The following is a 15,707-nucleotide window of genomic DNA, read 5'->3' on the forward strand; positions in this document are numbered from 1 at the left end:
TGCAGACATGATGCAGGAGATGGTTTGAGACTGAAGACATGATACAAGAGATGGTTAGAGACCGAGGACATGATACAAGAGATGGTTAGAAACTGAGGACATGATACAAGAGATGGTTAGAGACTGAGGACATGATACAAGAGATGGTTAGAGACTGAGGACATGATGCAAGAGATGGTTAGAGACTGGACATGATACAAGAGATGGTCAGAGACTGTGGACATGATACAAGAGATGGTCAGAGACTGTGGACATGATACAAGAGATGGTCAGAGACTGTGGACATGATACAAGAGATGGTCAGAGACTGTGGACACTATACAAGAGAAGGCTAGAGACTGCAGACTGCATTTTTCTTGCACTAAAGGTGCCACTTTAATTTCAACTTTGATATATTTTAGTTCTTGTTAGAGATTTTGAGTTTATTACCATTTTAAGTGATACAACTTTATGAAAAACATATGAAACACATGAATGTTATAATGTAATTGTAGTGTTGGTTTCTGAAGGTTGCTGACAGAGAGAAGTGGTTTTGCTGTGTAGGTACTTCTATCATGAGTTACTATGTCAGGACAATGGGTGGAGTTATGCAACTTAACTATAGACTGAAGCCATATAAGCATATATGCAAGAATGGGTGTTACTCTAGTGAAATGCTGACATAACATTATAAAACAGTATAAGAATCCAAGAGGGTTGAATGGCTAGTGAGGGTAGTAAGAGAGGGGAGGAAGAGAGAGAAGGAACCCTACACTATGGAGAATGTAACATCTGATATCTCTTCCTCCTTCTCAAGCCATCACCATACCATAGTTACCAGATGTCACTATGCAAGTCTTGTCTTTGTTTATCTCTCTGAAGAATAAACAACTTTTCTTGAAGTATTGTACGAACTAAGGATTCTTCCATTTCTACTGTGAAACAAATTCCTAACATTTTGGTGGAGATGCGGCCCGGGATAAAGACAGACACACACCAACCCACTAGGAGAGATGACACATACATATTTCCACAAAGACTTTGACAAGTGGGAACAGCTGAATGCTCCCAAGAAGTCTAATGCCGTGTGCACACGATCGAATTGTCCGGCGTACTTAGTCCGCCGAAACGCATTTCACCGGACAATTCGAGCGTGTGTGGACTTGGGTTTTAGCGGACAATATGTTCGTCAGTATGCTAGTCCGGCGGACTAAGAATGACGCATGCTCAGAAGCAAGTACGAAAAGGAAGCTATTGGCTACTGGCTATTGAACTTCCTTTTTCTAGTCCCGTCGTACGTGCTGTACGTCATCGCGCTAGCAAACGCCGGACTTTCTGTGTGTCCGTGTGTGGCCAAGTCCGTTCGGTAGAAAGTCCGCCGGACTATACGCCGGATTGTTTGCAGGACTAAGTTTGCCGGACAATTCGATCGTGTGTACGCGGCATTAGAACGTCATTTCCTGCTTTTTTTTGGTTACACAAGACAGCATGGAAGACAGAAGGCAGCAGCCATGAAGCACACATGCTTTCATAAGCTTATTACAGATTTATAACTATTCATTCTATTTCATATATTTTTACCTACATCGAACTGAACTATTGTAATTTTATACAATGTATTTATGATGCCAACTGTGCAACAATAAACTCACACTTTGTTTAAAGTCAGTCAGACAATCAATGCTATTCACCCAGAAACACCCTTGAGATAGAAGAATACAAAAAATTATTTCATTCAGTTCTTCACCCTAAACCCCAAATATGATAGAATCAATTTGTAAAAATAAACAAGAGATAAAAGAATGTTATCTCAAAGCTTAGAATTCTATTTGCGTTCTAGTTGCTCTGTCCCACCTACCTGATCATGGTGAGTGATGCTGTGATCTTCCTCAATAGACTGCTGACCTCCCCGCACCAATGTCTCTTCTTCTTCCTCTTTAAGCTCAGCTTTGGCGTCTTTCATTTCTTCATCCTAAACCCCAAAAGGTGATAGAATATTATTTTTTATTCAAAAAGAAGGTGTTACGTAGTAAATATTCCACTTTTAAATCTGTATGCTTAGTCCCATCTACCTGATGATGGTGAGGGATGCTGTGATCTTCCTGTGTGGAATCCCAGGAATACAGAGGATCTCCCTCCTCCATAGACTGTTGTTCCCCACTCATCAACATCTCTTCTTCCTCTTTAATCTCAGTTTTGATGTGTTTCAGTTCTTCGCCCTAAATCCCAAAAGATGATAGAATATATGCGTGAAAAGGAACAAGAGATTACATAGAAGAAAGTTTGTTTTCATAACTTAGAATTCTGTTCTGATTGCTCATGCCCATCTACCTGATGATGGTGGGGGATGGTGAGATCTTCCTGTGTGGAATCCCAGGAATACAGAGGATGAGGACATCTCTCTGGTGGGTTCCCATTACTGGATCCATCTGTAGGAAACACACACACTGACTGAATACATTGTTTCTATGTGTTTATCAGATGATGGGGGATCTAGGTGGAGCCTCCGTACTGCTCTCTCCTTTACAATAAAGTCTCCTCTTACCCGGTGATGTGAGGGGCGGCTGATTCTCCATCATGACGTCCTTGTAGAGATCCTTGTGTCCTTCTAAATACTCCCACTCCTCCATGGAGAAATAGACAGTGACATCCTGACACCTTATAGGAACCTGACACACACAATGATACAGTCACCATCCAGACACATCCCTTGTCTGTTACTGGATAATGTCCCAGAATTCCCGGCACTGCTTACCTCTCCTGTCAGCAGATCAGTGAAGTTCTTGGTGGCTTCTAGATTCTTCTTCTAGTTGTTTCTCTTGGAAAGCTCCAGCATCTTCACTTCCTCACAGCTCTCATCTAGAATTTCCTTTTTACATCACTTCCTGTTCATATATTTTTCACTTCCTCTCTGCACCCAATATCACTTCCTCCCCATTTGTGGTATTACTTTCTGTATCTGACTTCTTGTGTGTACAATCACACTCTTCCTGTCTCACCAAGAATTGGGTTCCACTCGGCAAAATTAGAAAAGATCTTCACCTTTACAGCAGTGTCATTAAAGGGGAAGTCCCGACTATTTTCGGTATGTGAATATTCTAAGATAAATCTGCAATGGTTAAAAAAAGAATGTAAATAAAAGAAAGTTATTGTGTTATTATTATGATATTATGATGAGTTATTATTATGAATTGCTGGCAACAACACAACAGGACAGTTGGCGATACAACTAAAAATAGCATTGGTTGCCACACTAATTATTATTATTATTATACAGCATTTATATAGCGCCAACATTTGCGCAACGCTTAACAAAATTAAGGCAGACATTACAATTACATTACAATTTGGTACAAGAGGAATCCGAGGACCCTGCTCGTTAGAGCTTACAATCTAGGAGGGAGGGTCAGTTGATACCAAAGGTAATAGCTGTGGGGGATGAGCTGATGGAGTAAAACTGTGTATTAGTTAAAAGCAGGATAGGCTTCTTTAAAGAGAAGGGTTTTCAGGGGTCGTCTAAAGATGGATAGATTAGGGGACAGTCGGACAGATTAGGGTAGGGAGTTCCAATGGATGGGAGAAGCTCTAGAGAAATCCTGTAGGCGAGCATGGGGGGAGGTGACAAGGGAGCTAGAAAGCAGGAGGTCTTGGGAGGACCGAAGAGAGCGGCTTGGTTGATATTTTGAGACTAGGTTAGTGATATAGCTGGGGGCAGAGATGTGGACGGCTTTGTAAATTATTGTCAGTACTTTGAATTTTATTTGTTGGGTGAGTGGAAGCCAGTGGAGGGATTGGCAGAGATGGGTGGAGGACATTCAATGGTTGATAAGGTGGATGAGTCTTGCAGGGGCATTCATTATGGACTGGAGGGGGGATAGTATGTGTAAAGGTAATACAACGAGGAGGGAGTTGCAGTAGTCAACACGAGAGATAACCAGGGAGTGAATTAGAAGCTTGGTGGTATCATTGGTTAAAAACAGGCATATTCTAGAGATGTTGCGGAGGCTAAGGAGGCATGATTTGGACAGGGATTGGATGTGGGCCTGAAAGGACAGTTCAGAGTCTAGGATTACCCCTAGCACAATGGCATTGGGGACGGACTGATAGATGTGCCATTGATCTTGACAGAGAAGTCAGGGGAAGGAAATATTATGAGCTTGGTTTTAGATGGAAGGGGCATATGGGGGAGGAAATATTATGAGCTTGGTTTTAGATTCAGTTTGAGGAAGTAGTGTGACATCCAGACTGATATGTTTGTTAGTAAATCAGTGATGTGTGAGGAGACTGATGGGGTAGAGAGATAGATTTGGGTGTCATCGTCATATAAATGGTAGTGGAAGCCATGGGAGGCTATCGGCTGACCCAGGCAGGATGTGTAGATCGAGAGTAGTAGAGGTCAAAGGATAGAACCTTGGGGGACCCCAATGGTAAGAGGTGTTGGAGAGGAGGAAATGCAGTTGTAAGTGACACTGAAGGTGCGGTGAGATTGGCAAGATTCAAACCAACGCAGAGCACAACCATGGATACCAAGAAAATTGAGTTTTTTGAGGAGGAGGAGGTGATCGAATGTATCAAAGGCAGTGGAGAGGTCCAAGAGTAATTCCACGTACACACGACCAGACTTTTTGACTGCAAAGGTCCAAAGGAACGAGTCCGTCGGACAATTAGATCGTGTGTGGGCTGCATCGGACCTTTGCTTGCCAAAAATCCGGCAGACTTTAGAAATAGAACATGTTTTAAATTTTCCCACCGGAACTCCGCCGGACCGAGAAATCCGTGTGTATGCTAGTCCGACGGACAAAAACCGACACTAGGGCAGCTATTGGCTATGAACTTCCTTATTCTAGTCCGGTCGTACGTCATCACGTTCGAATCCGTCGGACTTTGGTGTGATTGTGTGTGGCCAAGTCCGTTCATTCGGAAAGTCCATCGGAACTCCGCCGAAAGTCCGTCGGAAAGACTGTCGGACCTAGACCCTCGAAAAGTCCAGTCGTGTGTACGCAGCATTAGAGTACGGAATAATGACCATTGGTTTTAGCTGTTGCTAAGTCGTTTGTGAGTTTTAGGCGAGCAGTTTCTGTGGAGTGTTGTGGGCGAAGGGGATCAAGAAGGTTATTCTCAATGAGGGGGTCGCTCAGTCGGTTGTAGACTAAATGTTCAAGGAGTTTGGAGGCAAAAGGGAGTAAGGCGATGGGTCTTAGCATCTATTAGCCCTTGTACACACGGTCGGAGATTCCGACGGAATGTGTCCGATCAGACCGTTTTTTCGGATAATCCGACTGTGTGTGGTCTTCATCAGGCTGTTTCCATCGGAGTATCCGACGGACCAAGTTTTCCAACTTGTCGGTAAAATTTTGCCACAACATGATCCGATCGGACCTTGTCCGATCATGTGTAGAGAATTCCGATCGGACAAAGTGCCACGCATGCTCAGATCAAATTCTTACACCAAAGCTATTGGCTACTAGCCTGAACTTAGTCCCGTCGTAACGAAAATAACGTCACCACGTTCTGAACGATCGGATTTTCTGACAACTTTGTCCGACCGTGTGTATGCAACAGTTTCGGACAAAATCCGACGGATTTGGTTGTCGGAATGTCCGACCGTGTGTACAAGGGCTTAGTGTCCCTTCTTGTTGGGATGTCTCTAAAGCCTCGTACACATGGTACAAATGTTCGGAGGGGATTTTCTGTTGACAGACTGTTGTCCTAAAATCGTACACTCCTTTTGACAATTTTTGTCCAACTTTCAGGCCAACAAATGTTGGATGACAGGTTAGTAAATTTTCGGCGGGCAACATTTTGACGTCAGATTTTCAAATGGTCAGTACACAAATCCGTCACACAAAAGTCGAAAGTACAAACACGCATGCTCAGAATCAATTCTCAAACACGAAAATTAGCAGAAGGTGCCCAAAGGGTAGCGCGCAAGAGCTGAAATTCCTCCTAGTACATCACTAGGTTCATGTTTGTGGCACGACAATTGTGTACCGTTCGTATGCAAGACAAGATCCTGGCACACGCCCTTTTGCCAAAAATCAGATGCCTGGTTGGCCAACAATTGTACCGTGTGTACGAGGCTTTAGTGTTGACAACAAACTTTTCAGTCAGGATCAGTGCTTCTCCATTTAGTACTGCTGTATATAGCTTCCTTGTTCCTGTGTCAGGAACAAGGAAGCTATATACAGCGGCAAGCAGGGTTTCCAAAAAGGAAGGAATTGATATCTCCTCTGTTCTATGGAAATCCGTCGCCACCTTTGGTAGAAAAGCCAAGTCCAGGTTGGAGCGATTTCCATTGTCAGCTATGACACAATCCCATCCAGCTTAAACAGAGGGAACCGAATAGATCTTCTTTGCATTACCCACACCCGTCTAGACTCTTATAATTTGGAGTCTAGATCTCTGGTAAGTAAGCATTTTATAAGATTCAAGTTGGGGGTGCACTTGGGTGAAATTTAGATGTAGTATATGTTCACTCACGTGGATCCCATATTGAATATATGTCAGGAAATGCTCCTGATGTTGCTCTTGATGAGACAGTAACGTCGTCGCAAATTTCGTGAGAGGTCCAGAGTCAGAGCTCGTCGATATTGGATGTCCGTTGGATATTTCACAAACATGTATGTGCAGCTGCGTACCTACCCGACAAGTTTTTTAATTTTAGCCGGATGTCCATTGTCACATTTGATCCAGAATCCTAACCCTAACCATTCATCCTAACCACTAACCCTAACCCTACCCCTAACAGCTAACCCTATCCCTTACACTAACCCTAAACAACCCTAATCCAACCCTTAATCCTAAACAATAACCCTAACGGATAACCACTTACCATAACACCCAACCCTAATGACCAAATTACATTGCCACAGATGGTCACAGTTGACTTTGAGGCCATGTATCTCTGATGCAGAAAAGTGCATGACATTTTGTGACCCGACTTTGGGGCCCCCCATCTCGGGGTCACTTGATGATAGGAACCCCGAGTTTGCATATGTTGTAGTGCTAGATACACAGTGTCTGCATACCAAATTTGGGGTTCCTGGCAATAAGTGGCCCCAAGATATGGGCCTCCAAAGTCGGGTCACAAAATGTCATTCTCAGATCATATTTCTGAGTTTTCAGGTCCAAAAATTGGGTTCCTTTAAAAACGCATATAAACGCAAACGCGGCTAAACGGGGGTGCCGCGTTTAGCCGCGTTTTGCATCTGAAACGTGGACATTTTTGCGTCTGAACCCATTTTTTTGCTTCTGGAAAAACGAGATTAAACACAACTGCATAAAAACAGCAAAAAACTAGACTGTGTGCATGGACACATAGGATAACATTGAATGAGTTCAGGGGCAGTTGAAAAAAAGTGTCCAACTGCATCTGAACACGCGTTTACCTGCGTCTCGTGTGCATGAGGCCTAATAGTTTTGCACAGAGCAGTCCCGATCCTCCTCTTCTCCGGTCCCCCACTGGTGCTGCTGGACTGTCCGAGCTCTGCCGAGCTCCCTGAAAGAAAACAGCTTGCTATGGGGGCTCCTGAGTCCTGCCCTGTGGGTCCTTAAGACATAAAGATCAGAGTTCGGCCCTGCCCCCGGCTCCCTTGTCACTGGCTTTGATGGACAACAGCAGAAGCCAATGACTCTGGGCAAATGAGGAGCGAGAGAGACTCAGCTACTCATGCACATTGCTCGATTGAGATCGGGCTCAGGTATATATTTAGAGGCCACTGCAGGGGAAGCTTCCGGCAGATTTTTTTTTTTACCTTACTGCATAGAATATAGTAAAAAAAAAAACCTTCTGCCTTTACAACCACTTCAAGTATGTTAATGGCTGTGTTTTTCCTTTGCATCATTTTTTTATTTTTATTTTTTTACTATTTTCCTTCACCTTGCACTGGTGCTTTCAAACTATGCCAATGGCTTTGTATTTATGACAGATATTATATCTAGGCTAGGAGAAATTCCAAAAACATCACATCCAAGATGGCGGCACCCAGCATCAGTTTTTATCTGGTCTATAAACCAGAGGCTCTGGACGGACAGTTGGATAAATGGTTCTATATTTAGGATGTATCCGGTCTATAAACCAGAGGCTCTGGATGGACAGTTGGATAAATGGTTCTATATTTAGGATGTATCCGGTCTATAAACCAAAGGTTCTGGATGGACAGTTGGATAAATGGTTCTATATTTAGGATGTATCCGGTCTATAAACCAGAGGCTCTGGATGAACAGTTGGATAAATGGTTCTATATTTAGGATGTATCCGGTCTATAAACCAGAGGTTCTGGATGGACAGTTGGATAAATGGCTCTATATTTAGGATGTATCCGGTCTATAAACCAGAGGCTCTGGATGGACAGTTGGATAAATGGTTCTATATTCAGGATGTTTCCGGTCTCTATGAACCAGAGTCTCTGGATGGACAGTTGGATAAATGGTTCTATATTTAGGATGTATCTGGTCTATAAACCAGAGGCTCTGGATGGACAGTTGGATAAATGGTTCTATATTTAGGATGTATCCGGTCTATAAACCAGAGGCTCTGGATGGACAGTTGGATAAATGGCTCTATATTTAGGATGTATTTGGTCTATAAACCAGAGGCTCTGGATGGACAGTTGGATAAATGGTTCTATATTTAGGATGTATCCAGTCTATAAACCAGAGGCTCTGGATGGACAGTTGGATAAATGTCTCTAAAATTAGTGACTATGGAGGAAGAGGACGGACATGACGGGGGGGGGGGGGGTTACTGGGTGTAAATATAAAATAATATCTTATTACCTCCTCTGCTGCCATTTCCAGCAATGTCTCCCCTCTACTTCTTCCCGACTCACCTCTCACCCGGAACTTCCGGTTTGTGTGCCTACATCACTTCCTGTCTGTGTGAGATTGCCACTTGAATATACGTTCATATATACAACATTCATATATGTATGCATGAGTGTATATGTATAAAAATATCTTATTACCTCCTCTGCTGCCAGTTCCAATGTCTTCTTTCTACTTTTTCCCAACTCACCTCTCACCCTGTACTTCCTTTTTAGAGCCCCACATCACTTCCTGTTCATATGTTACCTCACTTCTTGTCTGCACCCGACATCACTTCCTCTTCATGGGTAGCATAACTTCCTGTGTCTCCGTGACTCACAAAATATTGTGTTTTTGTTCCATTCAATAAAATTGAACAAGATCTTAGCCTTGAGAGTAATGTCCATAAAGTGTAAATCCTATTTATTTTCAGTATGTGAATGTTATAAGATAACTCAATGATTTAAAAAAAATTGGAACCGACAGATCCTGTAACCATCTTAAGATATTGCAGATGAAAGCATAGAAAAATTAAGTATGTTAATTGCTTACTTACCACATTTTGCCTCACTGTAAAATGTTTTTGTTCACTTGCATTGCGTGTTTATGTGTCTGTAAAACTCCCATTTGTTCCTCTGTAATTAACAAGTATATTGTGAGTATAAGGAATTCAGAATACGTGTGTGGTTATACAGGAATAGACTAGGATTGAGGTTGTGAATTACTGATACAGAGTTCCAATTGAGCAAAAGCTCTGAATCTTCTGAAATCACATCTAAGATAGTGGTTTCCAGCAACAGTTTCATGACTCTATGTTTAGGATCTGGTATATAAACCAGAGGCTCTGCATGGACAGTTGGATAAATGGTTCTATATTTAGGATGTATCCGGTCTATAAACCAGAGGCTCTGCATGGACAGTTGGGTAAATGGTTCTATATTTTGGTTGAACCCATCTATAAACAAGAGGCTCTGGATGGACAGTTGGATAAAGGGTTCCATATTTAGGATGTACCTGGTCTATAAACCAGAGGCTCTGGATGTACAGTTGGTTAAATGGCTTTATGTTTAGTAACTGGTTAAAAAAATAAATAAATGGGTGACGCCTTGAGAGTGATGCTTCGGGTTGTCCTTCACATAAAGTCTTCATTGGAATTAGAGCCAGGCCAAATCCCAAAACTTTAGGGCTGGGTTCACATATATTCAAATTGTATGCGGGTTTCCCCACATCCAATTTGCAAGACGGGCGAGTGTGACCGGCTCTCAATGGAGCCGGTTCACACAGGTCTGGGGCAGCCACGGTCCAGGTTGCAGAAGGGTCCAGTTCAGGTGTGAATTCAGCCAAAAATTCGGGCCTGAATCGCACTTGAACCACACATATGTGAACCCGGCCTAAAGGGATTCTCTCCAGATTAATCAAACACAGGCCCTCACTCATAACAGGGCCTGGGCAATTCTGTAGGGCCATTGTCACTCTAAAAACAGATTCATAATAATAATAAATTCAACAATCCTCCTCTCCAAGGCATTCCAAGTAAGAGACTTAATTTTCCCTCCCGTCACTAACCACTGCATTTTCAGGCTCATGGCAACATAATTCCACAGCTTACCAAGTTAAACACTCAGGCTTTTCACTGGCCCAACATTCTCCCATTTCCACAGAAAAGACCTAATCCAAGACTGAAAAATACCACTTGGGAAGGTACGTTACGGACCTCTTAACCAAGTTCAGTCTATTCTCCCATAGCATTCAGAAGAAACAGTTGTAGATCCTTGTAAAGGAGAGAAACTGGCAAAACAGACCATGCTGACTTAAAAAAATACCGGGATCAGGCAAGTTTTAATCAGGTCAACCCTTTCACTGTAATGCCCCGTACACACGAGCGGACTTTTCAACATCCAAAGTCCGAAGGACCGAGTCCGTCAGACTATCCGATCGTGTGTGGGCTGCAACGGACTTTTGATTCGCCAAAGTCTGACGGACTTTAGAAATGAAGCCTGCTTCAAATTTTCCCGAAGGAACTCCGCCGGACCCGGTCCCCTTCGAAAACTCCGCTCGTGTGTATGCTACTCCGACGGACTAAAACCGACGCTAGGGCAGCTATTGGCTACTGGCTATGAACTTCCTTATTCGAGTCGGGTCGTACGTCATCACGTTCGAATCCGTCGGAGTTTAGTGTGATCGTGTGTGGCCAAGTCCGTTCGGCCGAAAAGTCTGTCAGAACTCCGTCAGAACTCCGGCGGAACTCCTTTGGAAGTCTGTCGGACATAAGTCCTCTCGTGTGTACGGGGCATAAGAGTTTCCAATTCTTCCAGCTGGCAACCTTGGCTTTGTCATTTTGTATCCTGCTTACCCAATGTGCAAGGCAGTAATTACCAGGACCAAATTTGATGCCTAAAACCATAATTTCCTTCCAGGGCTCTGGGAAGGTGTTCGGTAGCTCAAAGTCTTTGCCCTCCTCTGCCTTTCAGAAAACTTCACTCTTATCCTGACTGATCTTTCAGCCCAAGACCACCTCCTTTGTCCTAGAGATGGAAACAGACACATCAGCAGCATAAGCCACTACCCTAATAGGTGGTTCACTGGGAATGCCCAAAGGCATGCCACACAATGGCCCACTCTCTATCAACCTGAATAGCAGAGGACTCAAAGGACACCCCTAATACACACCCAAGCCAACCTTAAAGGGCCGTCCAATCCAACTGTACCGGAACCCGTCCCACACTCCGCTTGTGTGCTTCCATCAGTACACTGCTTCCTCTAGTCTGGACCCTCAGATATCAGATATTACAGCCACATATTGCAATCACAAAACAGACAAGACTAACTCAATTACAAAACTGGAACACTTTATTTGAAACTCAGACACATACATTTATATCCCACAGGAAAACATCTCCTCCTGATCATATTACCCTAACAATACAAACTATAACTATAAACATAATTACAACAACTGACATACTATAACTATTATGTTATTTAACCACCTGGATGACTCAGATGTCTCATTGCAGGACAGACTTGGTGGCTTCCAGCTCAGAGGATACAATACACATTAACATAAATAAAAACACAGAACCCCTTTAGACAATAGCAGGAGACCTCAGTAGCAGACTGTCCATCTCCTACGCTAAGCAGAGGCCAATGTAACCAGCTCTTTCAATTAACATGTAAAGTTTAGAATCAAACAAACCAGGAATAGTCTTTATATATTTCCTAGGAATTATTGTGGATAAATATTACTGTCCCCTTTGAAGTACTCCAAACCACATTCTCAGTATCCATTAAGTAGCTGTCCATCCTTTCACCCTGTGCCCCTAATAGACATAGGATTACTTATACCGTGTACGCATGAGCGGAATTTCCAACAGACGTGAGCTTTTCATCGCATATTCCGATCGTGTGTATTGGACTTTTTACGTCGAAAATTCTGACAGACCTAGAAAGAGAACATGTTCTAAATTTTTCTGATGCAACAAATTCCTATTGGGAAAACCGCTCGTCTGTATGCTGTTCAAACGTTCCAAAAACTACGCATGCTCTGAAGTACGAGACAGAAGCTATTGAACTTCCCTTTTCTAGTTCCATCGTAGGTGTTGTACGTCACTGTATTCTTGACGGTCGAACTTTGGTGTGACCGTGTGTATGCAAGACAGCTTGTGTGGAATTCCGTCGGAGAAACCTTCAGAGTTTATTCAGACGGAAAAAACACTTGTGCGTACATGGCATAAGAGAATGATCTGCTCTCTCCCTGGGCCATAGTCAGTAGGTAAGAGGCTTGCTCCTAGTCCTCTTTAGAAGCCCCTATCTTGGTTAGGTCTGCCACACCAACCATTCACAAGCATGAAGCTTTCAGCCCTTCTGTACAAGGTCTTCAGACCAATCGATAAAGCCCCCCTCCAGGCCATACTTGCCAAGAAACAGCCACAGATACTCATGATTGACCCAATAAAAAGCTTTAGCCTGATCAAATGCCAGCAAGAGCGTTCTTTAGCCTGCAGCCCTGCACCATTCCAGGGAGTCCCAGACTGCTAACACTGCTAAAAAAGTGCTACTACCCTAAACAGAACAGTGCTGGTGGCGAGGAAGTCAGTTGCCCACTACAGACAATAAATGCCAGAAAATGATTTTTGCCAGTCGACATTGAGAAGGCCAATAGGCTGCCAATTCTCAAAGCATCTTTGACAGAAAAATCATTGCAGATTGCCGCATAGAGGGAGGGTGAACCCTCTTCCAGACAGCCTTCACCAAATATGGGACCAGTGTAAAATTAAAGTGCTGATCAAACTCAGCTGTCAGTTCATCTGGACCAGGCAACTCCCTAATGACAAGCTTATCAATAGCCTTAACCACCTCATCTGCAGCGATGTCCCCTATCAAACTTACATTTGCCAATCCTAGAGTAGAGTCCAGAAAACTTGATATGCTTCCCTGAACTAGATCCGGCCTACCCAGAAGGTCAGCATAATATGACCTGGTGGTTTTCAGGGTCCCGGACTTGGACTTTGTCAAGCAACCCTTATTGTCAAGCAGGCCTACAACCATCTTAAAGGGGTTGTAAACCCTCGTGTTTTTTCACCTAATGCATCCTATGCCGGGGGGCGGGGCCGAGTCATACATTCGATGGCTATGGATGCGGAGTGCTTCTCCTAGGGGGTTATCTGATGTGGGAAGACCCCAGAAGAGCAGGTTCAGGGTCACTCTGTGCAAAACGAGCTGCACAGTGGAAGTATATGTTTGTTATTTAAAGAAAAAAAAAAACTTTACAATCATTTTAACTACTCTACCGTGTTTGGTTCTGGAGAGGAATTATGGGAAATATCACTCGCTCAACCCTTACCAGAAATACAAACAGGCATGCCTGTCATATTGTCATTTCCAGAGCAAGAGTTTAACCTCCAAGATCTTCATTATTTGAAACAAGCCTGTCAAGCTTCCTTGATACTCTGTTAGGTGACATACTTGTCAAGATGTTCATTTACCCCTTTGGCCTTGAAAAAGCCAAAATTCTTTGTTTTGTAAGCTCCCATCACTCTGACTTACTGCATCAAAAGTCCATGATTGATACCTGTGCCCGGGTGTGAAATAAATCCTCAAAGGATTGATTGACTTACCTTCTCATCATCCAGGAGTGACAAATTCAGCTTCCAGGTAATCCTCACCAAGGTGGTTTATCAGGGTTATTTAGAGTCAGAGACAGAATACAAGGATTGGAAGAGTTCCCCTTTAAAAAAACGATGTATTTTACTTTGACTATCAGCCCGCTGAAAAGTGAACCCTGTATTGTCTGGGCAGCAATGTGCACATCAACCAGACCCACCTCTCTAGCGATTTCATAAAAAAAAAAAGCCTGTCACAGTCCAGCCTACCGCCGGTATCTTTTGTTTCCATAGTCCTAGTAAAGGTGTTGAAATCACCACCAGAGACAACTTGCTGGGCAGTAAAAAGAGAAGGTTTGGTCTTCATAAAGAGGCATTGCCTGTCCCCATAGATGTTAATCAGGCACAGGTCCTGCCACCCCATGGAGACATCCAAAACCTTACATCTCCCCATTTATACCTCAATAATAAGTTGCCTTGATGGAAAAAAAAGACCTTCAACTCCAGAGTAAAGCTCAGCTGCAACCATCCACACCACATTCTCTGATCGCTCTTCCCCACCATTCACACTACATTCTCCAACAGCTCCTCCCCACCTTCCACATTACATTCCCCGACAGCTTTCCTCCACCTTCCACATTACATTCTCCGACAGCTCTCCTCCACCATCCACACTACATTCTCCGACAGATCTCCTCCACCATCCATACTACATTCTCCGACGGATCTCCTCCACCATCCACACTACATTCTCCGACAGATCTCCTCCCACCATCCACACTACATTCTCCGACAGCTCTCCTCCACCATCCACACTACATTCTCCGACAGCTCTTCTCCACCATCCACACTACATTCTCCGACAGCTCTCCTCCACCATCCACACTACATTCTCCAACAGCTCTCCTCCACCATCCACACTACATTCTCCGACAGATCTCCTCCACCATCCACACTACATTCTCCGACAGCTCTCCTCCACCATCCACACTACATTCTCCGACAGATCTCCTCCACCATCCCCACTACATTCTCCGACAGATCTCCTCCCACCATCCACACTACATTCTCCGACAGATCTCCTCCACCATCCACACTACATTCTCCGACATATCTCCTCCACCATCCCCACTACATTCTCCGACAGTTCTCCTCCCACCATCCACACTACATTCTCCGACAGCTCTCCTCCCACCATCCACACTACATTCTCCGACAGCTCTCCTCCACCATCCACACTACATTCTCCGACAGATCTCCTCCACCATCCACACTACATTCTCCGACAGATCTCCTCCACCATCCACACTACATTCTCCGACAGCTCTCCTCCACCATCCACACTACATTCTCCGACAGATCTCCTCCACCATCCACACTACATTCTCCGACAGCTCTCCTCCACCATCCACACTACATTCTCCGACAGCTCTCCTCCACCATCCACACTACATTCTCCGACAGCTCTCCTCCCACCATCCACACTACATTCTCCGACAGCTCTCCTCCACCATCCACAGTACATTCTCCGACAGCTCTTCTCCACCATCCACACTACATTCTCCGACAGCTCTCCTCCACCATCCACACTACATTCTCCGACAGCTCTCCTCCCACCATCCACACTACATTCTCCGACAGCTCTCCTCCCACCATCCACACTACATTCTCCGACAGCTCTCCTCCCACCATCCACATTACATTCTCCGACAGATCTCCTCCACCATCCACACTACATTCTCCGACAGCTCTCCTCCACCATCCACACTACATTCTCCAACATATCTCCTCCACCATCCCCACTACATTCTCCGACAGTTC

General features: G+C 44.1%; 1 protein-coding gene across 1 annotated transcript in view; it reads right to left on the reverse strand.

Moving 5' to 3' along the window:
• Positions 1–15,707, reverse strand: part of LOC143955184 (uncharacterized) — a 230,861-nt gene that overhangs the window by 131,319 nt on the left and 83,835 nt on the right. Inside the window, exons 6-8 of the mRNA XM_077465275.1 lie at positions 2,311–2,408; positions 2,052–2,198; positions 1,838–1,951 (exon numbers count right to left, since the gene is read on the reverse strand). Of these exons, the coding sequence (XP_077321401.1) occupies positions 1,838–1,951; positions 2,052–2,198; positions 2,311–2,408 (359 nt within the window). The remainder of the gene's footprint in view (positions 1–1,837; positions 1,952–2,051; positions 2,199–2,310; positions 2,409–15,707) is intronic.

This window comes from Lithobates pipiens, unplaced genomic scaffold, assembly GCF_037356315.1.
Source record: "Lithobates pipiens isolate NorthernLeopardFrog02 unplaced genomic scaffold, aLitPip1_a1.2 Scaffold_35, whole genome shotgun sequence".
Lineage (NCBI taxonomy): Eukaryota > Metazoa > Chordata > Amphibia > Anura > Ranidae > Lithobates > Lithobates pipiens.